The 27,940-nt window shown below is 36.3% G+C and overlaps 1 protein-coding gene across 2 annotated transcripts in view; it reads right to left on the reverse strand.

Annotated features, from left to right (window-relative positions):
* The window catches only part of LOC112858150 (bifunctional heparan sulfate N-deacetylase/N-sulfotransferase 3), a 194,865-nt gene that overhangs the window by 82,063 nt on the left and 84,862 nt on the right, over positions 1 to 27,940 (reverse strand). For both annotated transcript variants that reach the window (XM_086704318.1, XM_086704320.1), the window contains exons 5-6: positions 19,648 to 19,833; positions 12,211 to 12,339 (exon numbers count right to left, since the gene is read on the reverse strand). In XM_086704318.1, the coding sequence (XP_086560444.1) occupies positions 12,211 to 12,339; positions 19,648 to 19,833 (315 nt within the window). The remainder of the gene's footprint in view (positions 1 to 12,210; positions 12,340 to 19,647; positions 19,834 to 27,940) is intronic.

Consider the following 27,940-nt stretch of genomic DNA (forward strand, 5'->3'; position numbering starts at 1 on the left):
AACATATTTTATCAATATTTTGAATTTTGCTCAATATGGTAGATAAGAAATGGTATCTCAGTATATTTAACCTTGCACTTTTCTTCCTATGAAAGAAATTGAGCATCTTTTCATAGATTTAATGACTTTCCAAAGAATGTGTCTGGATGCCATGTTGGGAGAGAATGAAAGCCCAGTAATGCAAATGCTCTTGAGTCAGTTCTGTGATTATGTGATTATGTACTTTCCAGGCAACCAGATTTCCCTTCAGAGTCAAAGGATAGTACATATGTAGGCAGGGTAAGTTAATCCATTGTCATTTATTGAAAATTAATAATGTGCACCAAATTTTGCAATATATTGTGATTATAAAATAGAATAAGATAAGATGCTTTACATCAAGGAACGCACAAACTTATTGGATGAGAAAGATAACTGAATGTAGTACTGTGGGAAAGTTATGTTAGAGTTATGCCTGGGTTATGCCTGAGAATACAGAGGAGAAACTGGAAAGTTGAGGGAAGTCTTCTATAAAAAGATGATATATGAACTCAGGTTTACTAAAGAGAATCAGCTTGAACCCAGTAGCATTCTTTAAGGCACAGAATAAAATAATAAGTGCTATTTAGGGATGGGGTGAAAGATGAATATATGATTATTGAAAGAATAGACCATAAAAGTGGGTGGGAGCCAGATTTAATTTTTTTCCAGGTGAAGGACTTTTCTGTTTATCCTGAAAGCTATGGGAAACTATCAAAGGACTAAACAAGGAATAACATAATATTCATTTCTTTAACTTAATACCTATTTTCTTAAATTTCTCAATTTATAGTCCAATGACTTGGGAGTTAATCATATTTATGTTTTTCTTAACTGCGGAAATCAAAGGGACTTAATTATACTTTCGTGTGGTATTCTTGATCTCACAGAGTGGCGAGTAATTACATAACTCCACAGTTAGTCATGAAGAACATTACTGATAGAAAAATGGGGCTGATATAGAGGATAGCAAATAAATGAAATAAAATATTTTGGCTTTACAAATTTAAAAGTCCTGTCAATTTATAAGTAACATCAACAAGATAAAAGTACATAGTTTATTATTCATAGTTCTTTAAAAGTACATCTAGGGGCGCCTGGGTGGCTTGGTCAGTTTAGCGTCCGACTTCGGCTCAGGTCATGATCTCATGGTCCGTGAGTTCGAGACCCGCGTCGGGCTGTGTGCTGACAGCTCAGAGCCTGGAGCCTGTTTCAGATTCTGTGTCTCCCTCTCTCTCTGACCCTCCCCTGTTCATGCTCTGTCTCTCTCTGTCTCAGAAATAAACGTTAAAAAAAATTAAAAAATAAAAAAAAATAAAAGTACATCCAACATTTTCCCTTAGCTGTGCTTCTTAAAACTTTTTACAAAAGCACTTTTTTTTGGTCTTAGATTGTTTTTATTATATAAACTTCAGGTGCACAGCTTTATAACTGACATCTGCACACACTACATAATGATTAGCACCACAAATTTAGTTACCATCCATCACCATAGAGCTGGCCCTCTTTGCCCATTTCACCCACCCCTGAACCTCCTTCTCCTCTGGTAACCACTAGTTTGTTCTCTGTATATATGAATATGTTTTTATTTTATTTTATTTATTCATTTGTTTATTTTTCTTAGATTCCACCAAATGTGGAAATTATATGGTATTTGTGTGTTTCTATCTGATTTATTTCGCTTAGCATAATATCCTCAAGATCTAGCCTTGTTGTCACAAATGGCAAGCTTTCATTCTTTTTTATGGCCAAGTAGTATTGCATTATATAAATGTACCACATCTTCTTTACACATTCATCTCTTTCTGGACACTTAGGTTGTTTCGATATCTTAGCTACTGCAAATAATGCTGCAATGAACAAAGAGGTACATACGTCTTTTCAAATTAGTTTTCACATTCTCCAGATAAATACCCAGAAGTGGAATAGCTGGGTCATATGGTAGTGTTATTTTTAATTTTTAAAGGAATCTCCATACTGTTTTCCAGACTGACTGCATCAATAATCCCAACAGGGTTTGAGAGTTCCCTTTTCTCTACATCCTTTCTAACACTTGTTATTTCTTGTCCATCTGATAATAGCCACTCTAAGAGGTGTTAGCTGATAGCTCATTGTGGTTTTAATTTGCATTTCCCTAATATTAGTGATGTTGAACGTCTTTTCATGTGCCTGTTGGCCATCTGTATGTCTTTTTTGGAGAAATGTCTTAGTCCCTGGGGAGAGTCCCTGCTGTCCTGGCTCTTCAGTGGACGATTTAAGGTTTGTAAATGGGTCTCCTTTATCTATCATCTACGTGCTTTTCAAATTGGTGTTTTGGGCTGGTTTCTGGGTCAAGTGAATTCACACACAAGCCCTTTAAGAAAATATTTTCCGGGGCGCCTGGGTGGCGCAGTCGGTTAAGCGTCCGACTTCAGCCAGGTCACGATCTCGCGGTCCGTGAGTTCGAGCCCCGCGTCGGGCTCTGGGCTGATGGCTCGGAGCCTGGGCCCTGTTTCCGATTCTGTGTCTCCCTCTCTCTCTGCCCCTACCCCATTCATGCTCTGTCTCTCTCTGTCCCAAAAATAAATAAAAAACGTTGAAAAAAAAAATTAAAAAAAAAAAAAAAAAGAAAATATTTTCCATTCTTTACCATTTTATAGTTTTCCTGAATGTAATTCCCATTGCTTTTCAAAGCCTGTTGTTTTGGGGGCTAGTCTCTTTTGTGCAGGAATTATGGGTTGAAATGCCTGATGTGGAGCTTTGATCTATAACTCCTCAGGGAAAAGTTCTGTACTCTTGATATTCCTTCTGATTGTGATTTGCTGTGGCTGGGGTGTGTTTTTATTCCCTCAAGAATCCATGTCTCTGCTTCTGTTTCCTTTCTCAATGCTGCCCTTTTATCCTTTGCTGTGGAGGCTCTGTTCATTCTATTTTTAGGTCCTTTTCAAAAGGAATTATTCTATATGTAGTTGTAGATTTGTTGTGTCCATAGGAGAAGCTGAGTTCAGGATCTTGCTAGGCCACCATCTTGAACTCAACTCCCCCCAAAGCACTTATTTGTTTGTTTTTTACTTAACTTGGTGATGGGTTCCTTTTTGCTAGATAATGGCCAGAAATTTTAAACCATTCACACATTTTTTTTCAGGTAACAGGTAACTGAGTCACATTAAGAGTAATGTGTATCATATTAAGGGCAATTTACTTTTTTTTTTTAATATTTATTTATTTTTGAGACAGAGAGAGACAGCGCATGCATGGGGGAGGGGCAGAGAGAGAGGGAGACACAGAATCGGAAGCAGGCTCCAGGCTCTGAGCCATCAGGCCAGAACCCAATGGCGGAGCTCGGACTCACAGACCGCGAGATGGTGACCTGAGCTGAAGTCGGACGCCCAACCGACTGAGCCACCCAGGCGCCCCTAAGGGCAATTTAACCAAGAATGTAGAAGCAGCATGTTTTAGAAGCACTGAACTCAGAGTCAAGCAAGCCAGTGTTCTCAACAGAACACTACAGGAATGACTTTTAGCCTAAAATTAGGTGATTGAATAGACAAACTTTGTGGTTCTTTCCAGCTTTAATTATACATTATTCCATGTCAAGCTAATTCATCATCACTTGTGAAAACTACCCCCATTAAGGGTCAGTTAAAAATTTCCTGGATCTTGAATTTCACCTACTTCCAAGCAGAGAATCTTCCAGAATGTAGTTTTATTAAAACCAGTGTTGTTATTATTCACACATGGATATACCATGAGTTAAGTGATGCCCCTAAGACATAACTATTCATGCATTAAGTCAATAATTTAAGAAAAAAATTGGTGACCTCTTTTTTGAGTCAAGGGATTGATCTAGACACAGTGGGAAGCACAAAAATGAAATGCACATAGATCATTCCTGCAAGAATGCTCCCTTATATAGGAAAAAAGATATAAACTCAGTCATGTGGTGAGGTAGGTGTTAGGTGACATATGAAACTTACATAGAGAACACAACTGGAACTGAGGAAATATTAATTCTATCCCTGATCATAAGTAATATAACATAAACAACATTTTTAACAGCTGAATATATTCCATTATGGGGGAACATAATTTGCTTTACCAGTACCCCATACCCCTTTTTGTCATCAATTAAGTTCATTCGTTTATGATTTTTTTTTTTTTTTTTTAGTGGAAGCCATAGAAGCAGAGAAGGAATATATAGCCTGTAGTAGAAAAAAGAGATACTCAGACACATAAGAAGCATTTGTGTTTTTATATTAAAGCACTAAGACAAGATCAAGATCAGTAATTCTAATTATTATGGACCCTAGAACTGTCTTGGGCTCAGAAGAACCCTTCAGGTCCTATGGGCCCTGATGTTCAGCTTTCTACAAACAACACACCCATTTCTTGAGGTAACCTGAGTGAGTCTCTAGTCCTTACAACCAGAGGAACGCAACAAAAACAAGTCTCTGTAGAGAAGAGACAATTATATATGTGAAGCACAGTATATAACAGTACATAATTCAGCCCTAACCAACCAATGAAATAGGTTTTACTTATGCTTTTGATTTGAGAGCTGTCTTACCAGGACCAAGATTTCCTTTTGGATTCATTATCTTTTTTTCTTCCCCCCCCCCTTTTTTTTTTGGTGTCAGGTCATTAAAAAAGTTAGTTCCCCTTCCTCAATATATGTTACATAAAACTTAGATACAAGGCATAATGTTTGGCCATGGGAATGGCTTTGGAGATGAAAGACATTCTCTACCACAAGAAGCAGACTAATAGCAAACTCATAAGTACTTCGAAAGAGTCTGCAGAGGATGGTATGGATACACAAGTTGGGGCCTCTAAACCAGAGTCGAGGAGGTTTCATGAGGAAGGTGATCTCTAAGCGAAGCTTTAAAGGATAAACAGGAGTTATCTCTATTTTATTTTTATTTTAAACTCCAATTCAAGCTAGAGTTCTCTGGTCCCTAAGAAAAAACATTTATTCTCATTGCTTTTTAAACCCTACTGGAGATGTGGGTTCATTTTCAATTCTGATACCTTAATCATAGGCCCATGATTTCTAGAGCAGTTTTTGGTAATCTTTGATTGCTAAAATTATTTCTCCATTTTCTTCCTTTCCAGTATTTCCCAAGTCTGCCTGATCATAAGAATCACCTAAACAAGGGGCGCCTGGGTGGCTCAGTCGGTTAAGCGTCTGACTTTGCCTCAGTCATGATCTCATGGGTTTGTGGGTTCAAGCCTCTCATCAGGCTCTGTTCTGACAGCTCAGAGCCTGGAGCCTGCTTCGGATTCTGTGTCTCCCTCTCTCTCTGCTCCTCCCCTGCTCACAGTGTCTGTCTCTCTCTCAAAAATAAATAAATATTAAAAAACTAATTTAAAAAAAGGAATCACCTAAATGATAAATATTCAGGTCCCCAAAACTGTTCCCTGGAGATTCTGATGCACTGAAGTCTGGGTTTTTAAAAATCAGTGTCTCAAGTAATATTCATTATTAGGCATGTTCAGGAATCATTTTCCTACTATCCAAAGTTGTTATTATTATCATTTGTATATTTTTATTGTTTTGATGTGTACTTATTTATTTTTGAGAGAGAAAGAGAGAGCACAAGTGGGGGAGGGGCAGAGAGAGAGGAGACACAAAATCTAAAACAGGCTCTAGGCTCTGAGTTCTCAGTGCAGAGCCCAACGCAGAGCTCCAACCTACAAACTGTGAGATCATGACTTGAGCCCAAGTTGGATGCTTAACTGACTGAGCCACTGAGGTGCCCCATCATTTACTAATTTTTTAATATAGGGTTTTCTGTTACCATAATTTTTTGCAGGATTAGTAAATAAGAAAAGAAAGAATTATAAAATTTTTCATTAGGGAAAAAACGTTGCTTCCTTTTAGATGAATTTTATAGATAAGCACACATAATCCCTATACTTGTAAATTATAGTTAAATTTTTTTTTTCTCAATGTGGGCTAATTTCTGTATATATTGCTATCTTGTGTAAATGTTGTTTTACTTTTCATTGTAATCCACTCATGTGTTACTCCCAGTTTAAGATACTCATTCTTTTCACATCCATGTTTATGATTTTTCTTTAACGACAGAAACACAATGTAGATTTATCTTGAAGGAATTTGGGTAAGAGGGTAGGGAGGGTATAGTGGATGAATGCTATATCAACTTGACAAACAGAGAGACAAAAATATTTAATAAAATATGGGCATAAAGGGATTATCAACTGTTTGGGATGTTTAACAGTTTGATGAAGGAAGTATAATTTTGCTGTGCTGTCAGGGTTCTGCTCCACTTGGATTCCAAGAGTGTGGTAAGTGCATGAATCTCATGGCAATCCACAACTCTTTTGGATTAATAAGTGAAGCAAGCACTGATTTTATTATCAAGAAGGTTTAGGGGCGCCTGGGTGGCGCAGTCGGTTAAGCGTCCGACTTCAGCCAGGTCACAATCTCGCGGTCCGTGAGTTCGAGCCCCGCGTCGGGCTCTGGGCTGATGGCTCAGAGCCTGGAGCCTGTTTCTGATTCTGTGTCTCCCTCTCTCTCTGCCCCTCCCCCGTTCATGCTCTGTCTCTCTCTGTCCCAAAAAAATAAATAAACGTTAAAAAAAAAAAAAATTAAAAAAAAAATAATAAATAAAAGAAGGTTTAAGGGAGGCCCAGCATCCCACAGATACCAATTGTTAATGACTCAATATCTAGAGTCTGTTTAGTGAATAAGAGAGTAAACCAAGACTTAGAACATTTGGTAATTACTAATAAGGACACTGGAGCAAGAAGGTGACATCTTTTTTCGGAGCAATAGAAGATAATATGGCTCCCAGAGGAACAATGTCTAATCCAGAACTATTCCATTTGTTACACTAGTTAAGTATTTTCACATTTTCCTAAGATAGGTTGAACCAGAAATTCATGTTAAAATGAACAGTATACTTTTACTAGCTCCTTTTGTATAAGTATGTATGTCATAGATTAATGGGGTTCTATTTGTTGAGGGCATACAGTTATTGTCAATGGATATCTTTTGTCATCTTCCTAAGTTTCAGTTCTGCATATTATCTTATAGGTATGTGAAATAAGTAGACTCTTTTTTAAAGGATAAATGAAGGTACCTGTATCACTGTGAATTGATTAAGAATATTTGTGTCTGGGTATATTTTATGTTTGTGTAGAAATTTTGTGCTTGTGTGTCTATAGATAACAGTGATTCTGGGATCATTCCAGTGGCTGTCTCCTATGGTAGATCCACAAAATAATGATTATTATCTACCAGAATCAATCAACAAACACTTCAGGATCTGTTACTCAGCCTGATGGACTCCAGAACCTGATTCATTACACTAACAGAGAGCATCCGTTTCTTAGGGATAGAAGGAAATTAGTGAAGATCATGAAATTAATAAAAATAGAACATCATTAGTTTAAAACTATAAATTGTAAATTATGGAGGAACTGAAGTATTAGCATATGTACAATTTAGAGGGGGTCTTCTCCTGGTAATTAGGTTACATGGGAAGTATTCACTGATTGAAAGAAGATTTATAAAATTGCGCTACAAATTACTGTCATAGTGAGTACAAATTCTTATGATCAACATATTCTTTTCCTATAGTAGGATCTGTATAGGAAAGTGAACTATAATCAAGAAGTCGCTGGTTGAGTTTAGAACGTAAAAGAAAAAAGAATGAAAATAATTCTATTATTTTAAGTTTATTTTTTTTATTTTGAGAGAGAGAGAGAGAGAGAGCAAGTGAGCGCGTAAGTAGGGGAGGGGCAGGGGCACAGAGAGAAGGAGACAGAGAATCCCAAGCAGGTGCTACCTTGCCAGCGTGAAGCCTGACATAGGGCTTGATCCCATGAACTGTGAGATCATGACCTGAGCCAAAATCAAGAGTTGAATGCTTCACTGACTGAGCCACCCAGGCGCCCCATAAATGAAAAGAATTCTTAATTTCTTAATGGTCCTAGGCTCAAATAGCTGGATGGGTCCATCTCTCAACTGTACCTGAACTTCAGAGTCTATTAATTAAAATCTCTGTATCCAACCCACATCAGAGGAGGCTAGGCCCTATGACATGGGAAATATATTTGGAGATGGCTGAGGTTTTCTCTCTTCTAGACGGTGATAATATTTGTCTTTATATTAAATTTACTTGGTTGGCGGGGCGCCTGGGTGGCTTTGTCGGTTAAGTGTCCGACTTCGGCTCAGGTCATGATCTCACGGTCCGTGAGTTCGAGCCCCGCGTCGGGCTCTGTGCTGACAGCTCAGAGCCTGGAGCCTGTTTCAGATTCTGTGTCTCCCTCTCTCTCTGCCCCTCCTCTGTTCATGCTCTGTCTCTCTCTGTCTCAAAAATAAATAAACATTAAAAAAAAATTAAAAAAAAATTACTTGGTTGGCATTTTTTTCTTTAGCAAGAAAAAATACTTTGGTAACAGTAGAACATTCCAGGCTAGACAGTTATTCTAGTTATCTTTACTGCGATCTGTTCTAGTTTAACTCTGAGAGGTACTCTGTTGCAGAGTTACCCCAATACTGGTAAGACTTACTGGAGCACCTTGATATTATGTTGACATATAGGAAGAAAACTTTTAAAATACATTAATTAAAGTCCTGCTTATATTTTCATTTTCAACTCAAGTGTATTTGAATATGTTTAAGAGACATAGGTATGTTTCCAGTACACAACTGCCTTTTTTATCGGAAACAGCAAACTCATTCAACATTCTCAGAAATCAAAGACTGGGGTATTACTTAAGCTTATAATGGGTATCATTCAAATCCACTATAATTAAATTTCATATCTTTCCTGCAGCTAATATCTACTTTGATTCCATCAAGGTTTTCTCATTCTCATTCTGACCTAAAAAAGAGTGCCATCTGCCAAATTAGTAGCATGCCTCACTGCACCTGGACCTCTCTTAATTTTAACACAAGCTTTACCCAAACATGTAATTTTGGGATGGAGAATTCATGGGAAACAGGTCACTCCTCCTCACTCTGTTCTGAAAGGCAAACATCACTAACTAATGATAGCAGTTTTCCCTTGGGCGGGACTTGGGCTGAGTCTAGAAGTGGGCTTCTCAACCAGAAATCTCCAGGGAACTATAGCTGCTTCCAAAAATTGGAGTTGGCATGCCAGATGAAATTAATTTGGATTCCTTCTCTATCTTATGGTATCTGACAAGGATCTGTCACTTATTTTGAATTACAGCATTTATCTGAAAGTAATTGTCTACTGTAAGTTTTTTGAATCAGGAAGCACAAGTTTTGTGGGAAAGTTTTTTTCTTCCCTTTATTCCCCATGGATCTTCTCATCAAGACAAACAATATTGCCAAATATTATCGATAAAGGCCTGAAAAGTAGCAAGATTTGCTAAACATTTAAAGCATTTGCTCAGCTAATTTAGCTCAAATTAGTATCCAAGATTCAAACAAGCTTTACTATAAGATTTTTATTTAATTAAAAAGAATAATTTGGTTTTGAAATAGTGAAAAAAAATTTCTTATAAATATATTAGAGAATAGATATGTTAGAAAACTCAGATTTTTTTCCTGATGTATAAATCAGAATTACATCTATTTTGGGGGTATGAAGATGAATAAACTTCAAAAAGGCAAGATGCCATACTACCCCAAACTATATTTATTGATTTTTAGATACACATGCTGATTTTGCACAAAGATGAGTTATCCTTATTCCTAATCTCCTTATTCCTTATTCCTTATCCTTATTCCTATCGAAGCTGAGAAATGAATACAGTCATTACATACAAGAAGATGAAAAATACCTGCAATTTTATTTGTAAGACCTGTAAAATTAGGGCCCAGAGTGGGCCTTTCAAATTTTATTATCTTTATTTCTACATTCTTCAATTTTTATGCTGATAGACATTTTTTCACATTTGGAAGATTATAGTTTTTCATCTTGAGTATTGCTAATGCCAGGGGCAAACCCATACATCTATCTGATTAATAAACCCAATTTTATTTTTTATGTTAGTGATTTTCAGAAGGGAAATAAAATTCCTTCTTTTCCTTATACACCTTACTTCAATTGGTTCATCTTTCTCTACACAACTTTATAATACTTGCCTCAAGCAGATATATGTGCAAATGATTCATTGTGGAGCTGGGACACAAGTTAAGAAGTGAAGGAGGAAAGGCAGAAGCCAATTAAACAGGCTGCTCTGCCCAGCATGAGACCTAGCAAGACAAGATCTCACATAAATGTATCCAAAATGACCATATTTTCTTATCTAATTCTTCTTCCATTTTGCTTATACCTTTACTTCATTTTTAAAACTATGTTTTTAAATTATTATTTTTTTAGTGTTTGTTTATTTTTGGAAGAAAGAGAAAGAGACAGAGCGCAAGCAGGGGAGGGGCAGAAAAAGAGAGGGAGACACAGAATCTGAAGCAGGCTCCAGGCTCCGAGCTGTCAGCACTGAGCCCAACGTGGGGCTCGAACCCACAAACTGTGAGATCATGACCTGAGCCGAAGTCAGATGCTTAACCGACTGAACCACCCAGGTGCCCCTTTAAAAATTATTTTTATGTAATCTCTCACACAATATGAGGTTTGAACTTACAATCCCAAGATCAAGAGTTGCACACTCTACCAACTGAGCCAGCCAGGTGCCCCGCTTATACCTTTACTTTAAATAGGAGGGGAAAAAAAAGAATAATAGAGTTAATGGTCATCTAAATGAGAAAACTGGTCCATAGTGGGAATAAAAGAGTTTTATAGGTGAAAAATCTTGTTCTTTGGAAAAATATCCATTCATGTCTTCTTTCCTTTTTAATTGGATTATTCCTTTTTTGGGTTTTGAATATATATAAAATATATTAAAAATGTATATATATATATATATCTATCTCACTCTCTTTCTATATATATCTATATATAGAGAGATAAAGAAGATATATATATATATATATATATATACATATATATATATATATACACACATATATAGGTATCCATATGTATAGATATAAAGAAGACATACAGATGGCTAACAGACACATGAAAAGATTCTTATCATCACTAATCACCAGGGAAATACAAATCAAAACTACAATGAGATATCATCTCACACCAGTCAGAATGGCTAAAATCAACAACACAAGAAAAAACAAAGGTTGGTGACGATGTGGAGAAAGGAGAACACTCTTGCACTGTTGGTGGGAATGCAAACTAGTGCAGCCACTCCACAGTATGGAGTTTCTTCAAAAAGTTAAAAATAGAACTGCCCTATGACCCAACAATTGCAGTACTGGGTATTTACCCAAAGTATACAAAAATACTAATTCAGAGGGATACATGCACCCCAATGTTTATAACAGTATTGTCTACAATACTCAAATTATAGAAGGAGCCCAAATATCCATCAACTGATGAATGGATGAAGAAGAGGTGGGATATACACACAATGGAATATTACTCAGCCATCAAAAAGAATGAAATCTTGTCATTTGCAATGACGTGAATGGAGCTAGAGTGTATTACGCTAAGTGAAATAAGTCAGTCAGAGAAAGACAAATATAATATGATTTAACTTATATGTGGAATTTAAGAAACAAAACAAATAAGCAAAGGTAAAAAATAGAGAGAGAGGCAAACCAAGAAACAGACTCTTTTTTTTTTTTTTTTTAGGATTAACTTTAGGTGTCTTTTATTCCAAGAAACAGACTTTTAAGTACAGAGAACAAATTAATGGTTACCAGAGGGAAGGTGGGTGGGGGGATGGATCAAACAGGTGTTGGGGGTTAAGGAGGACACTTGGGATGAGCACTGGCTATTGTTTGGAAGTGTTGAATCAATATATTGTACACCTGAAACTAATATTACACTGTATGTTAACTAACTGGAGTTTAAGTAAAAATTTTTAAAAAAGGTCTTGTTCTCCATAAATGCAAGAATCTCTAAATTCTGAACACTTTTCAATGCAAAGGAAGTTCTGGAGCACTTTCCTGGCTTTCCATAAGTTCCACTTGTCACTGCTTCTTGTAGAATGAGTTTGTCCCCATCTCTATATGTGGTTGCATTTAGTCTTTTTCTGTGTTGGACCTAGAACTTCATATTGATTTGGCTGAAACTACCCAAATCCTGGCCTTTTTGTCAAGGTAATTTTCAGTCACCTGTCATTTTTCATCTTTTTCTTTTCTTTTCTTTTTTTTTTTTTTTTTTTTTTTTGAAAATAACTCAAAGTACTTACTGGGTTGAGAACCACAGTGAAGAAAAGTTCACCTCCTTGAATACTCTTGTCCAGCTCTTTAGGCCCTCCTGGATATTCCTTGTAGAAAATTGTGTGAGTGAAAAGCCCACAGGTTTGTCTTGGAAGAACCTGAAGGAAGAATAAACAAGTAAGGAAAAATTGCTTTCAACCAATTAATTTGTTGAACCGTGGGTTCTTTTTCATGGAAGCTGATGCATAAACTGGTGTCATTATACAACTCTTTTTAATTTAATTTTATTATTTTTTTTTAATGTTTATTTCTGAGACAGAGAGAGACAGAGCATGAGTGGGGGAGGGGCAGAGAGAGAGGGAGACACAGAATCCAAAGCAGGCTCCTGGCTCTGAGCTGTGAGCACAGAGCCTAATGCAGGGCTGGAACCCACGGACCATGGGATCATGAACTGAGCCGAAGTCGGACGCTTAACCAACTGAGCCACCCAGGCACCCCTCATTATACAACTCTTAACTCAGGCCCAGAAAATCCTTCATACTCTGGGAAAGCAAGGATGACATCAGTACAGAAGGGATACAGAAGAAAGTTGAAGAAATATTTTAAAACTAAGATAGACTTTGAATTATTTTAGCCACTTATCTATTTTAAATCTCCAAGTCAGTACTGCTGCTATGAAGCCTAGTATGTTCCAGCATCTTAAAAAATAAAAATGAAGTAAAAATGATACTTTAAAAATACAGGAATTGTCTGTGTTATCCTGTAGTGTAGTAGGCAAAAATTTTAAGGATAATACTTTCTTCCAAATTCTACACATGCACTAGAAAAAAGCTCAGTTATTAACTTAATGTGATTCTTAAGAAATTATATTTTAAATTAGAATAAATATTTGAGACACAAATCATAGTATCTTCTTTACTCTGAAAGGACTGCTGCAGGCTTTAGAAATTGCCCTGAATTCTAAATCTGAAGCCTGCCAGTTTCAAAAATAATAAAGAGATTATGCTCTTGATTATTAATTTTTATAAACTGTCACAAACAAAATGATACAAGCTCACTTAGGAAAAAGTCTTATTTTCATCCTTTGCACATGAAAACCATTATTTGCTTCAATTGTACACATTTGTGATAAGGATATTTTTTTTCAAATTCTTACAGCTTTCCTGGTAAAATAACAGTGCAATTATAAAAGAAAGTGTGAATTAAAGCTGTGCAGGATGGTACAATCTTTAGCTAAATCTTATATAATGACTTCATAATGACCTGTGTTTGTCACTGTGTACTTGAAGTAGTAGAAAATTAATGAATACACTTTGGAGAACTACAAGCTTACAGAATCTTACACAGATGAGTCTTCCGTTTATTGTCCTCAGCAAACTGATCTTCATTTTTTTCTGCCTTTTTTCTTGAAGCACATTTGGCTCAGTAAGTGCTTTCAAAATATTACCTTTATAGGACTTTTCGTGCTTTGCAAGCCTCTACAAATATACTTCTTTTTCTTTAGTTTGTGTATTATAATAAATTTCAATCTTATCCTTGAAAGTTTTCTTAGAAAACATAATTCTTAGCTCAATCTGTATATCATATATTGCTGTATAAATCAAAACTTTATCTCCTATTTATATTTTGAAAATTGGTGAAATATCCTCAGAAGCCATTCTATATTGATGAAATAGTTAAAGGAACTTCAATTTATTGTGGAGTATTCATTCTGGTGATGTTTACATTTAAAAATACTACACATTCTTATAATGTTATGCACAAAATCAATGGCAAAAAAGGACTAAGTGCAAAGATACTCTAACTGAATTAAATATATTCCCTAACAATTCATGAAAATATCTTTTTCCTGGAAATCCAAACTTTATACAGCATTTATACATTTTTTTTAAACAAATACATATTCTAAACTCTGTGTAAGTCCATGTGGGAGAACACAAAGATTTATACTTTCTACCCTCGAAGATTTAAGGTATATCAGGATAATGAGAAATACCCCAAAGCTAAATAACAAAATGACCACATGATTAAACGCTAGGTTAGTTTTACATTTTAAAAGTGCATGATTTTGAATCATTTTTAGGATTCAGTTGAATATCTTGAATAGGTACAGTGTGTTCAGAAAGTCTTTCAAGGTAGAAAAAAATGACAAAGATGTAGACACAGCAATACTGTTTTAGAACTTTTTGGCTGGAGTGAGTCTGTATTAGCTACAGGAAAATAGAAGATGGAAAGATAGATTTAGTCTAAATTGTTTTCAGGTACTTGAAGAGCAAGTTAAGGGGAATGGAGAAAACTGGAAGTATCAAGCTTAGGAAGGCCAAAACGAAGGCAGCATTTTAAAAAGTATGAAAAATGTAAGGTTAGGTTGTGCGTTTGGGAGCTTTCTTGCTTCTTGAGATGGGCCTGAATCACAATGTACTTTCCTCTTAGGACTGTCTTTGTTGCATCCCAAAGGGTTTGAACTGTTGTGTTTTCATTTGCTTCCATGTTCTTTAATTTCCTTGTTAACCCATGCATTCTTTAGTAGGGTGTTCTTTTTTTTTTTTTTTTTTTTAACGTTTATTTATTTTTGAGACAGGGAGAGACAGAGCATGAACAGGGGAGGAGCAGAGAGAGAGGGAGACACAGAATCGGAAACAGGCTCCAGGCTCTGAGCTGTCAGCACAGAGCCCGACGCGGGGCTCGAACTCACAGACCGTGAGATCATGACCTGAGCCGAAGTCGGACGCTTAACCGACCAAGCCACCCAGGCGCCCCAGTAGGGTGTTCTTTAACCTCCATGTATTTGGGGGCTTTCTCAATTTTTCTTGTGGTTGATTTCAAGTTTCATAGTGTTGTGATCTGAAAATATGCATGGTATGATCTCGATCTTTTTGTACTTGTTGAGGACTGATTTGTGACCCAATATGTGATCTATTCTGGAGAATGTACCATGTGTACTCGAGAAGAATGGGTATTCTGCTGCTTTAGGATGAAATGTTCTGAATATGTCTGTTAAGTCCATCTGGTCCAGTGTGTCATTCAAAGCCATTGTTTTCTTGTTGACTTTCTGCTTAGATGATCTGTCCATTGTTGTAAATTGGGTGTTGAAGTCCCCTTACTATTATTGTATTATTATCAATGAGTTTCTTTATGTTTTTTTTTTATTAGTTGATTTATATCTTTGGGTTCTAGCAAGTTGGGGGCATAAATATTTACAACTGTTATATCTTCTTGATGGATAGACCCCTTAATTATGATATAATGTCCTTCTTCATCTCTTGTTCAGTCTTTGTTTTAAAATCTAGTTTGTCTGGGGGCACCTGGATGGCTCAGTTGGTTAAGCATCAGACTTCATCTGAGGTCATGATCTCATGGTTTGGGAGTTCAAGCCCCGTGTCAGGCTCTGTGCCTGGAGCCTGCTTCAGATTCTGTGTCTCCCTCTCTCTATGCCCCTCCCCTGCTCACACTCTGTCTCTGTCTGAAAAATAAATAAACATTTAAAAAATCTAGGGGGCGCCTGGGTGGCGCAGTCGGTTAAGCGTCCGACTTCAGCCAGGTCACGATCTCGCGGTCCATGAGTTCGAGCCCCGCGTCGGGCTCTGGGCTGATAGCTCAGAGCCTGGAGCCTGTTTCCGATTCTGTGTCTCCCTCTCTCTCTCTGCCCCTCCCCCGTTCATGCTATGTCTCTCTCTGTCCCAAAAATAAATAAACGTTGAAAAAAAAAAATTAAAAAAAAAAAATCTAGTTTGTCTGATATATGTATGGCTACTTTGGCTTTCGTTTGACCTTCATTAGCATTATAGCTGGTTCTCCATCCCCTTATTTTCAATCTGCAAGTGTTTTTAGGTCTAAAATGAGTCTCTTGTAGGCAGCATATAGATGGATATTGATTTTTACCTATTCTGCTACCCTGTGTCTTTTAAGTGGAACATTTAGCCCATTTACATTCAGAGTGATTATGAAAGATGAATTTAGTGTCATTGTGTTACCTGACCTATAGAGCTGGCATTTCTGGTGATGTTCTCTGGTCCTTTGTAGTCTTTGTTGCTTTGGTCTTTTTTTTCTCCACTCAGAGAGTCCCCCTTAAAATTTATTGGAGGGTTGGTTTAGTGGTCATGAATGCCTTTAGTTTTTGTTTGGGACACTCTTTATGTCTCCTTCTATTCTGAATAACAGCTTTGCTGGATAAAGGATTCTTGGCTGCATATTTTTTTCTATTCAGCATATTGAATATTTCCTGCCACTCCCTTCTGGCCTGCCAAATTTCAGTGGACAGATCTGCTACTAACTTTACACATGAAAAGCTGCTCAACATCACTCATCATCAGGGAACTATACATCATAGCTACAATGAAATATCACCTCACACCTATCAGAATGGCTAAAATTAATAACTCAGGAAACAACAGCGGTTGGTGAGGATGTGGAGAAAGAGGAACCCTTTTGCACTGCTGGTGGGAATGCAAACTGGTGCAGCTACTCTGGAAAACAGTATGGAGATTTCTCAAAAAATAAAAATAGAATTACCCTATAACACAGCAATTGCAGTACTAGGTATTAATCCAAAGGACATAAAAATGCTAATTTGAAGGGGCACATGTACCCCAATGTTTACTGCAGTGCTATCAACAATGCCAAATTATGGAAGGAGTCCAAATGTCCATCGATTGATGAATGGGTAGGGAAGATGTGGTACATATATACAATGGAATACTACTTGGTGATGAAAAAGAATGAAATCTTGCCATTTGCAGCAACGTGGATAGAACTAGAGGATATTATGTTAAGCAAAATAAGTCAGTCAGAAAAGACAAATATAATTTCAATCATATGTGGAATTTAAGAAATACAACAGATGAACACAGGGGAAGGGAAGGAAAAATAAGATAAAAAGAGAGAGGGAGGCGAACTATAGAGACCCTTAAAGACAGAGAACCAACTGAAGGTTGCTGGAGTGGATGTGCATGGGGTAATGAGCTAAATGGGTGATGGGCATTAAGGAGGGCACTAGTTGGGATGAGCACTGGGTATTATATGTAAGTGATGAATCACTGTGTTCTACTCCTGAAACCAATATCACGCTGTATGTTAACTAACTTGAGTTTAAATAATAATAAAAAATACTAGAACTTTCACCAACTTAATAGAATGCTACAAAACTGAGAAATTAAACCAGATGATTTAAGGAGAAGTGAAGGAAATAAAATTCACCTGTAGGAAGAAATTCCCAAATGGGAAACAGTTTGTAAACATTATTTGGAAAAGGGAAAGCATTTAATTCTATTGGGCAGAGGGAAGCCAGGTAGACACTGATTCACTGACAAGGGGAGGCATCTAATCAAAGAGGACACTTTTAAGATTAAGGGGTTAGGGTTGGTTACTGAGTTTTATATTTATAAAATAGTCCATACAAAGGGTCAGTTTGTATTAAGTTTCATAGACTGTATACCACCCACGTGTGTTGGCAGACTGGGAAAGCTAGAACAGGGGAGGAAATGACTCAAAGTTATTTCATAAAACCGGTTGTGCTCAAAAATAAAAATAAAAGGAATGAAAAGATTGGCACTATCTGTGGGCTAGGTTGCAGTGCAGGAGGTGGATAGAAGTTGTAAACAGACAAAGTAGGAACAAGCAACGTAGTTTACACATGAAATCAAGACAGTGAATTAGGCTGTAGGAAACTCAGGGGGAAAAAAAACTTATTGTAAAGGAATTATTGATGGAATGTCGAGACTGGAAGTTGGCCGGGGTGGGGGGCGGCGGGCGGGCAGTGGCCAGTGTGATGTTTGAAACGTAGAACTGAATTGGGACTAGCAGGATCAATAAAAGCTGGTTTGATGGGTAGATAATGACTTTCATTTAAGGCCTTTGGAATTTGACTTGTGAATATTAAAAAAAAAAGTTTCCTTCATGTCATAAAACAAAATATGGGTGTGATTTTTTTTCTTTGCAGTCTCTCCCTAGGAGGGGGTATTGGCTCTGGTGGTCTTCACTTGTATCTCTATTTGGATGCCTCCAAGCCCTGTCCTCTCTCTTTTACTGCATAGTCACCTGCCTGCTGAACATTTCCCACTTGGAAATTCTCATCCAAGAGCCTACAAAACAAATATAGAGGGTTTCCATGGATTGGTACAAAACTGGAGCGACAGGGACAGTTCTGTCAAAACAGGAATATGTTACAGCCTTTATTACCTGCAAGATTTGTACATTTATAATACAGGTAAAATATGTTTTCAGGAGAAATGAAAAATGAACATATCTCATGGGACATATGCAAGAAAATTTTCTGGCAGTACAGAGAGAAACAGAAACAAAAGAGAACAACATTTAATAAAGTCCTTAGAGACTTAAGTTTACTATTCCACTAAGCCTGAATATGATTTGAAATACTCTTCCATACTTTTAAATAATATAACCCAAGTCTCCTAAACTCTCTCTGATCAAAAGGCTAGCAGATTGATGCATAGTGAGTTTATTTTCAGTAAAGAAGAAGGGCAGACTGGGATAAAATAGAGGCATTTTGTCCCCATCTAGCATTTACAACAGTTTTTGTTGAGGAAAAAGTCAAGACGGGAGTTGCTCTAGGTTAAATGTCATTATCCATTCTGTAATTTTTGCAGACATTAGAAAACTGTCTGAAAAGAAGTCAGTTACACCTAACTCTAGAGAGCAGACATCTGGTCAAACACAGTTTGACAGAGAGTTCTAGTGCCTCACCACATAGTGTTCTTCTGTGTGGTATTCCTTCCCAGTACGTGTCCCAGGAAGCCCATCCCTAACTTCACCAGCACTCTTTGGATTTTCTAATTTGGGAAAAAGTAGGATTTAATTACTTTGGGAGGCCTCACAAAGCATCAGGCAGTAACATATCTTGACAGTGTGCATTTATCACCAGGGTAAAAAAAAAAAACAAAACGAGAAGCTTGGGGGAGAATCTGACAATGGATGTAAATGACTTAATTAACATCATCTGTTACTTTTGTACTCTATATTATGATCTGTTAGTGATTATGCAGGACTTCACATATAGCTTCTTGCTGTAAGTAGTTGAATTTTTTGTTTATTTGTTTGGTTTGACATGGTAAAGAGAACAGTTTGACTTGTACAAGGGCAGCATGGTTAATACGCAGAGAGTTGGTTTTAGTTTTACATACTAAATAACTTTTTGAGGAAATGATGGCTTCTATAAATTACCTGCAAGTCAGATGTAGTGTTTCCTTAGTATTTTAATATCAGTTCCTGGTTAATAGTAGTAGTGTCAGTAAAAACAAAACAAAACATTTTATACTGAAGAATCAAGAAGAGGTAACTTTAATTAAAACATCCTTTGCATAGGTATGATGAATGTACTTCCTGCAACATGCAGCTTTTCCTATAGTTAAGCTTTCAACATTTCGCTTGCCTCTTTTGTTCTTTCTTCAAATGAAGAATGGAAATCTGGAAGAATTAGTTGTACCCTATGCATACCGGAGGAAGCTCACCATGATGTTTTTGTGGATGAAGCCCCTCCGATATCGAGCTGGTTTCAGATGTGGATATTCCTCAGTGCTGGTGATTCTAATATTCCAAACCTTCTTCCAGGCTTCATAAAGCTGAACGTGTACAGGGTAGACTCCCGAGTGGTGAGGGGCCACCGCATAGCCCATGTCCGTAGGAATGCCGTGCTCCTAAGACCAAGCAAATGTGAATTAGAACGTGGGAAGATTTATCTTGATCCCGTTTTTACCCCAGGATTTTCAAATGTGGTATAAATGCATTTGTTTAAATCCATCATTATTTAATTGTATTGTAAAACTAAAGTAACAAATATTAAGGCCTCTAGACATCATGAAGGCTAGGTAACCATTCCACCAGTCTTGACGTTAACACATTTGTGCTGAAGAGGGGGTGGAACAGGACTAATGATTTTAGTGAGCAACTTGAAAGAGTCTGCATTAGTGCATCTTGTCATTACCACCTGTTCTCCCTTCTCACAATTTCAATAAGTGATAGGACAAGCACTTGCTACAAACAACACTCAGCACTCCCCACAAAATAAGACCAACCTTTATTAGAGGAACAGAACACATTCTGAGTTTGCTAGATCTGCTAATAGGATTTTATTTTGTCTGTCGCCCAGGTTCTACCAAGTTTTCCACACTTCTGCTGGTCCCTCAGCATGTGGGTCAATAATAGACTATGTTCCCCGCCTCGGAAGAAACACGCACTTTCAATGAGAAAATGTATTAAATCTTCAGAGCAATTTTCCTTGAGCCTGAAATCCTGGTAAAAGTAGAAAGTACTGAAAGAGCCAAATAATCTGGAAGTGTAGTTGATTTGAAGTCAAGATTTTGTATATAAAATGAGTCCAGTTAAAAAAAATTGTTTTGAAATCACACATATATGCACATATGCACACACTCTACTATCTTCTATTCAGTTGATTCTGACCCGGTCAGAAAGTTCCAAAACTAAAGCTATGTGACATCTGGATATATTGCAGGGGGTTTGGGGAAACCTTGTATAATGTGATTGTTCTTCTTCATTTGAGATGGTCCATTAATCCTGATATATAGAGGAATCTTTTGGCATAGAGGAAAATTGCACAGGCATAAAAGATGAAACGTATCTTTTATAAAAAGATCACCCATGGCTTCAGCAGTAGATGTGTATTTTTTCTCCTGAAAGATAGTTTGTTTTTCTAGCTATAATTTCAATTGCTTTATAGTCTTCAAAAGTTCCACCTAAATGGGCTTTCCTTGAATTAGTCATGGCTTTTCTTCATGTCAAAGAAAAATTTCACATACAGAGAACCATAGTATCAGGCTGCTAAATGTATTGTAGAAATATGCTACAAATGGATATGGAAAAAGAGGCTAGCTGTGTTTGGCTAGTTTGTATAGCTAGCTTTTTTTTTTTTTTTTTCCAACTTATATAACAACAGGAGGTGATGACATATATGAAGCCCCTGAACATAGAAAGAAAACCGGTTGTCAATGGTTTGTAGTTCCTTAAGTATCAGACTCCTTTACACAACATAAAAGGCCCTCAACATTTGGCCCCAATTCTATCTACATGACCTTATCTCCTATCAGCATCCATCCTTCCCACCCCCAATGTCTGATGATTCCCTTCAAGTCTTTGCTGTATACTGTACACACTGCTCTTCTCAATTGGAATACCCCGTTCCTTTGTCTTGTAAATTCTGTTCATCATTGAAGGCTGAGTTCAGGCAGGTATAGTTGGAGTTGCTGAAAAGGGAAGCTACCAAATTTGTGCCATGACAAAGAGAATGGGTGGTATTAGAGTGGAGTGGCCCATGCCTGTGTTTCTGAGGAGTGACAGAGAAAGTTTCATGTTCATCTTATTTGCGTTTTTGTAGAAATTACCATGTTTATGCAATTATTATTTTATCATTTAGAATTTCACTAAAAACTAAATTGAAACATCTCACTGCATTTTTTACTGTTTTCTTAAAAACTCAAACTAAAGCAAATTTTTTTCAACTAAAAATAATTTACCAAGGCATACTTTGTGTTAGAAAAGGTCAGTGAAGTACTCATCTAAACTGGTTTAAAAATAGGGGTGCAGTGATGATGGACTTGGTGAAAGAAAATGAATTTCAATCATAGAAATTTAAAGAAAAAAATTAACAATTACAGGTTGACAGTTTTCTAAGAAGCAAGGAAAAAAAAATTCACAATGATAGGAACTGTACTATTAAATTCAAATATCTCCAAATTTGTAAGAAATTATGCTAATAGAAAGCTCAAGATAGTTTTAAATGCCCATAAGTGTTTGGCTATGTCTTCAGGAACACCATGTAAGAAAAGGATCGTCCTGCACAGCAAGTACACTTCCCTTATTTTGGAATATCCCCCAATACTGGGGGAACAATTGCATACACAATTTTTGTTTTTATTTCCAACTTTTAACACTGAAGAAGTGCTGAGGCTTTTTAGTCTCATCTTTTATTTGTGTGCTGGTGCAGGTGTCACAGTGGTAGAGAACGCCACTCCTGGAGTCAGTCATATCTGGCCATTTCACTCTCCCCTTTTCCACCCATGTGGCCTTTGGCAAATGATTTATAACCTCTAAGCCTCATGTTCTATTCTCTAAAATGCTAGTCATAGAGTACTTATCTCAAAGGGGTTGAGAGTAAATTAAATAATATTATACAGGGAAAGCATTTAGTTCATGATACACGTTCAATGTTTGTTGTTTATTGTTGTCATTATTCATCTGACTCCATTTTTTGTTTTTTTTGTTTTTTTGGTAAGCTATGATTCTACTACTCAACTATAATGTGGATATTATGAAACCACTGGGCCACCTTTTTATCAGTAAAAGAGCTAGGCCCTCTTTTCTATTTTCAATGCAGATTTTGGGATTCGCTCTTGTGAGGATTCTGTGACTTGAATTCTAATAGCTCTTCTTGTGTCTGCTTCCCAGCCTGATCTCTCCAAATTGTCTCAGCCAGTGCCATGTGGCTCCAGCCCATAAATCATTGACAGTTCGTTAGTAGAAAATCTTCTTTAAAAGAGCTTTAGATTAGGGCAACATAAATTGACTCCCAAGTTTGCATTCAATACCAGAAAGAACACTTGAAATGGTATTGCACAGAAAAGTTTGGGCTAAGATGTAGGTGGTGTATTTTGGAAGGCAGACTATCAGGTTTTAGAAGGTTTAGCGATAATGTTTAATTCTCGAGTGAATATTCTCTTCTAAACCTTTTAATGTGAAATTAAGCACATATTATTTTATTATATGGGGCCAAAAGTCTAAAATAATAGACATTTTAGCTTAAAAAGTTAATTCTCCTTCTTCATTAATCCTTGATTAAAAGTAGCATCTTAGTTCCAGGAACTCGGTAATCCACACCAAGATTTTCCTAGTGGAGGACATGGACCAAAAAGACTGGGGAATATGGCTCTGTTCCTATAAAATGTAAATTAAAAACTTAGAACACAAGTGGGATTAATTAGTCTCACAGCTGAACTATGAATCTCCACCTCCCATCTCTTCCAGATATGCTCTCTCCCCAGGGTTCCTCCATGTCATTGAATGACACTATTGGTCATCATCCAACTAGTGGCTATCTAGAAAAAATTAGATGTTGTTCTTGACACCTATTTCCTCATTCTGTCTTAAATCCAGTCCATTATCATATCCTATCAGTACTACCTCCAGTTTGCATCTTAAATCTATCCACTTTTCTCTAATTCTGTCATCACCATTACATAGAATAATCTACCATTTTATTCCATGGGCTTCTAGCACAGGCTCCTAACTCTTCTACCCTTTTCCTTTCTCGCTGAATCTAATCAATTTTCTACATAGCAGCCAAAGTAAGACTTAAAAGTCGCAAATATGATCCTATACCTTCCTATTCAAAATCTACCCTTGACTTATGGTAAAATACAAAACTCTTAGGATAGTTTCAAGCCTTGCACGATATGACACTTCTCTCCTTAGTCTCATTTTGCACCACCCTCCTCCCTTCACTGTATTTCCATCACATTAATCTTTTCATGAAATCCATCAAGCATTTTCCTACCTTAGCATCCTCCTATATATGGTTTTCTTAGCCTGGAATGTCCCTACTCCAACTCTTCACTGGGATAAATGTGCCACCTCTTTTTGGTGATTCATCCTGTCATATCTGTAAAGAAGCCTTCACTGACAAGTCCTTATCTAAATTAAGTCTGCATTAAGACTTCTCTTTGTAGCCTTCGTTTCTTTTTCATAGTACACTGGACAGTTTGCAAGTGAATATTGTTCTGTAGAATTACAATAAGAAATAATTATTTCTTAATGTCTCTCTTCTTCACAAAACAATAAGCTCCATAAGTTCTGGGTTCTGTTTTGTCTACTGCTACATGGCCAGTATCTTGCCAATAGCAAGCACTCAATAAATATTACTGAGCAAGTTTGTGAACTGATTCTGACCACCTCCCTTCATTTTAACTTTCATTTTCTCAATGATCTCAGTTAAACTCTCAGCTTGTCTGCAGAATGGACATATGGTACTCACAGGGAAATTTAACACTTACATGAGTAATACATGAAAACATTTTTTGAGACTGTAGCTAAAAATTTTTATTCAAGTGCAAAATAGACACATTTATTTGTTATTATGAACTTATATATTTAAATTATACTGTATAGAATAAAAATTTTAAGATTTTCATAAATTATACATTTAAATACTTCCAAATAGAGAATGTGAAGATAATACATTTTTATCAAGCAAGAATGATCCTATGTTCCTTAGAAAAATTCCCCAAAAAACTAAAAGAAGAGAAAAAAATTTGGTATTCAGATATTTGAGCTGCTCAATTAACTTCACTACTGAAGAATCATTGTTTATTATAATCTTTGATAATGTTTACTTAAATTCTTGTTAGTACAGGAATGGTACTTTACTTTTTAAAAATTTGAGTATAGCTGACACACAATGTTACATTAGTTTCAGGTGTTCAACTTACTGATTTGACAAGTTTATACATCATGCTGTGTTCACCACAAGAACAGCCACCATCTGTCCCATTATATCACTATTACAATATCATTGACTGTATTCCTTATGCTGTACCTTTTGTGCCCGAGACTTACTCATTCCATAATTAGAGGCCTGTATCTCCTTCTCCCCTTCACCCATTTTGCCCAACCCCCTACCTCCCTCCCTCTGGCAACCATTAGTTTGTTCTCTGTATTTATAGTTCTGATTTGGTTTTTTGTTTATTCTTTTTTTTTTTTTTTTTTTTAAGATTTTACTTACATGGTATTTGTTTTTCTCAGTCTGACTTATTTCACATAGCATAATGGAATGGTACTTTACTTACTTTTAATATTTTTCCCTTTCAATCTAGAACCTTTTAAATTCCATTTAGGACTAGACTTGTTGCCTGTTTCCACATGTCTCAGATTAGCAAGTTTGAAAACTAATGTAATTAGAAAACCCACAATGATAGGCAACAAAACAGACATTCTGTATTCTATAGTAGAAAAAATCTAAAGGTTCATTACAACATAATTTGGAAAAACTTCTAAGTGCTTTTCTACAGTTCATTTTGGTTAGAATGTCCCATTTCCTCAGTTACATAGAAGTTCATTCTTTGGTTAACTATCTCATAGTACTGAGAATTTACATTTACAATTTACATGGATTTATGATACAGTTTCTATATGTTTGCATTTGGTGGTATATTTTGCAGTTGTTTCTAGAAAAAATATTGTTTTGCCTTGATTTTTAGGTGCCTTCTTTAAAAGCTATTGCTTTTCACATAGAAAAGAATATATTTTTCCATGTGATAGGAGCATGTTTGGAAAATGAAATTAGAACCTTTTAACATAAAAGACATATGAGTGCATGCACACGTGTATGTGTACACACACACACTATATATATACACACACACTATATATATACACACACACTATATATATATATATAGTGTATATGTGTGTATATGTATGTATATATGTATATGTATGTATATATGTATATATATATATACACACATACATATATGTATATATACGTATATATCCCTATATACGTATAAATACATATATACGTATATATACCCATATATGTGTGTGTGTGTGTGTGTGTGTGTGTGTGTGTGTATATATATATGTATATCTTAAATCTATGAAGAAAAATATATATATATATGAAGAAAATGATTCCCTTGAATTAAGGAGCATTTTAAAGGTTCTAAAGACAATTTGTTTTCCTAAAGTGAAACTAACAGGCCACACACAAAGTTTAGCTTATGGGAGCCCAGGGGGCCTCTCTCCCATCTGGAGAAGGAGGAGTTCTGTAGCAGTTACAATTGATGGAAATTACCATTTCAAAGAAGTGAATTCCTTCTTCACCTAGAAGGAAACCAAGCAAGTCAGGATTTATCTTTAGGTTAGGGAATTAAGGTTTGAAATTGAATGATAACATTGTCAATATTAAAATATGTTCCTGTGATAAATGATAGTATCCCTGGTATGGTTTGAAATAAAAGATTCTGAAAGAAATAATTACCTTAGTATAGGAATCTGATATTTTAATTTTTTTTCAATTGTGCAAGTAGTCCCTAAAGCTCAGATTTAAAATTCTGTTTCTTTGACATAATCTATTTGGTTTTAGAAGTGATCTTATATTCAGATGCTAAGTATAAATGTACTGTTTTTAATCCATGATCTAATCTTAAACTAACATGTGTAGTTTTCCACCTATAAATTTAAGGAATAACCTCCTAAAAAGTGATTGGCATATTTACATAAATTTGGTTAATTTTTATAGATTTGGCCAATAAATTTATTTCTAGGTTTTTTTTACATGGTAATATTAAATTCATCATATAAATTCCTGCTTGCTGGTTGGTATGTGAAAACTCTGCTGTGGTCATCATGTTGTTTTTAATACATTTGGTTTAAGAGTTTAAATTTATCCTCTGTTGTCAGCTGTTGTATAATAAAGAATTTGGCTGGTCTTCATCATCCCTGGTTCCTGGGAGATAAGCCTGAAATCCTTAAAATTTTCCTGAGTGATAGGAATGTCTTTGTTATTGATGGTGGGCCCCTGAGACCCTATCTGAGCTTAGGCTGACAAGATGATTCAGAATGGAGTTTGGCCACACCAGAAAGGCCACCCGTGTAATTAGAGGGGAGGGGCTTTGATCCGGGTAATATTGGCCTGACCTCCAGATAGGGGAGAAGAACTGAAGATTGAGTTCAATCACATGGCCAGTGATTTAATCAACCATGCCTATGAAATGAAACCCCAATAAAAACTCTGGACACCAAAGCCTACATGAGCTTCCCTGGGTCCAGAAACCCCAGGAAGGTGATATTCTTTGTCTCATAGTTTGGATCTGAAAGAAGCATGCCTACAGAAACACAAGTCTTTGGATTAAAGTGTTAAAGGTGTTAATAATGAAACCTTGTGAAATGGAGTGACATTATAGTAACTCAATAAATTGGAAGTATGACCTTATTATTGTGAAGTTACTCAGCTCTGGAAAGGAATATATAGTGTTTCATCAACTACATCGTGAGAAAATAATCTTATTCTTCTCATATTTAAAGATACTGAAATCCATGACAATGAAATGGTTGGTGTCTACCAGACAATCTCAGGGATAGGGAGAGTATGGTATCCTGGAGGAAGTACAGATATAGAAGTCCTTGGCTCAACTTTAGTGCTGCCCTTCATTAGTTTTAGGAACTTGGGCAGGTCTCACCAAGCCTCACTTCCCTTGCTTGCTGAGTAGGGGTAATAAAATTAATTACAAAGAGTTGTATACAATGACAGATATAACATAAACAATATTATTGGTCAATTACTATTTAATTTCCTTTCATTTTGTTAATATTCTCTTTTTTTTTTCCTTGGGATGGAGAGAGGGAGAGAGAGTGAGAGAGTGAGAGGCAGGGGGAGGGGCAGAGGGAGAGAGACAGAATCTTAAGCAGGCTTCACACTCAGCAGAGTCTGATGTATGACCTGAGCCAAAATCAAGAGTGAGATGCTCAACTGACCGAGCCACATATTCTCTTTCTGTTTTAAGCAACAAAAAGACAAGGAGAGAGAGGTAAACTAAGAATCCTTCCACATCACTTCTCTTTAAAAAACCTCTTCAGAATTCTTATTTAAGAGGAGACATTCCTAAAGAAGGTACACTATCACTATCAATCTTATGTAAAAAATGTTTTACAAAAAAGTATATATTTTTTTCTGGAAAAATAATTGATACTATGGATAAAATGGGAGGTAAAAATACTCTTGGCAAACCATAA

Source organism: Puma concolor, chromosome B1 (assembly GCF_028749965.1).
Source record: "Puma concolor isolate L17-30 chromosome B1, mPumCon1.1.hap2, whole genome shotgun sequence".
In the NCBI taxonomy this organism is placed as follows: Eukaryota; Metazoa; Chordata; class Mammalia; order Carnivora; family Felidae; genus Puma; species Puma concolor.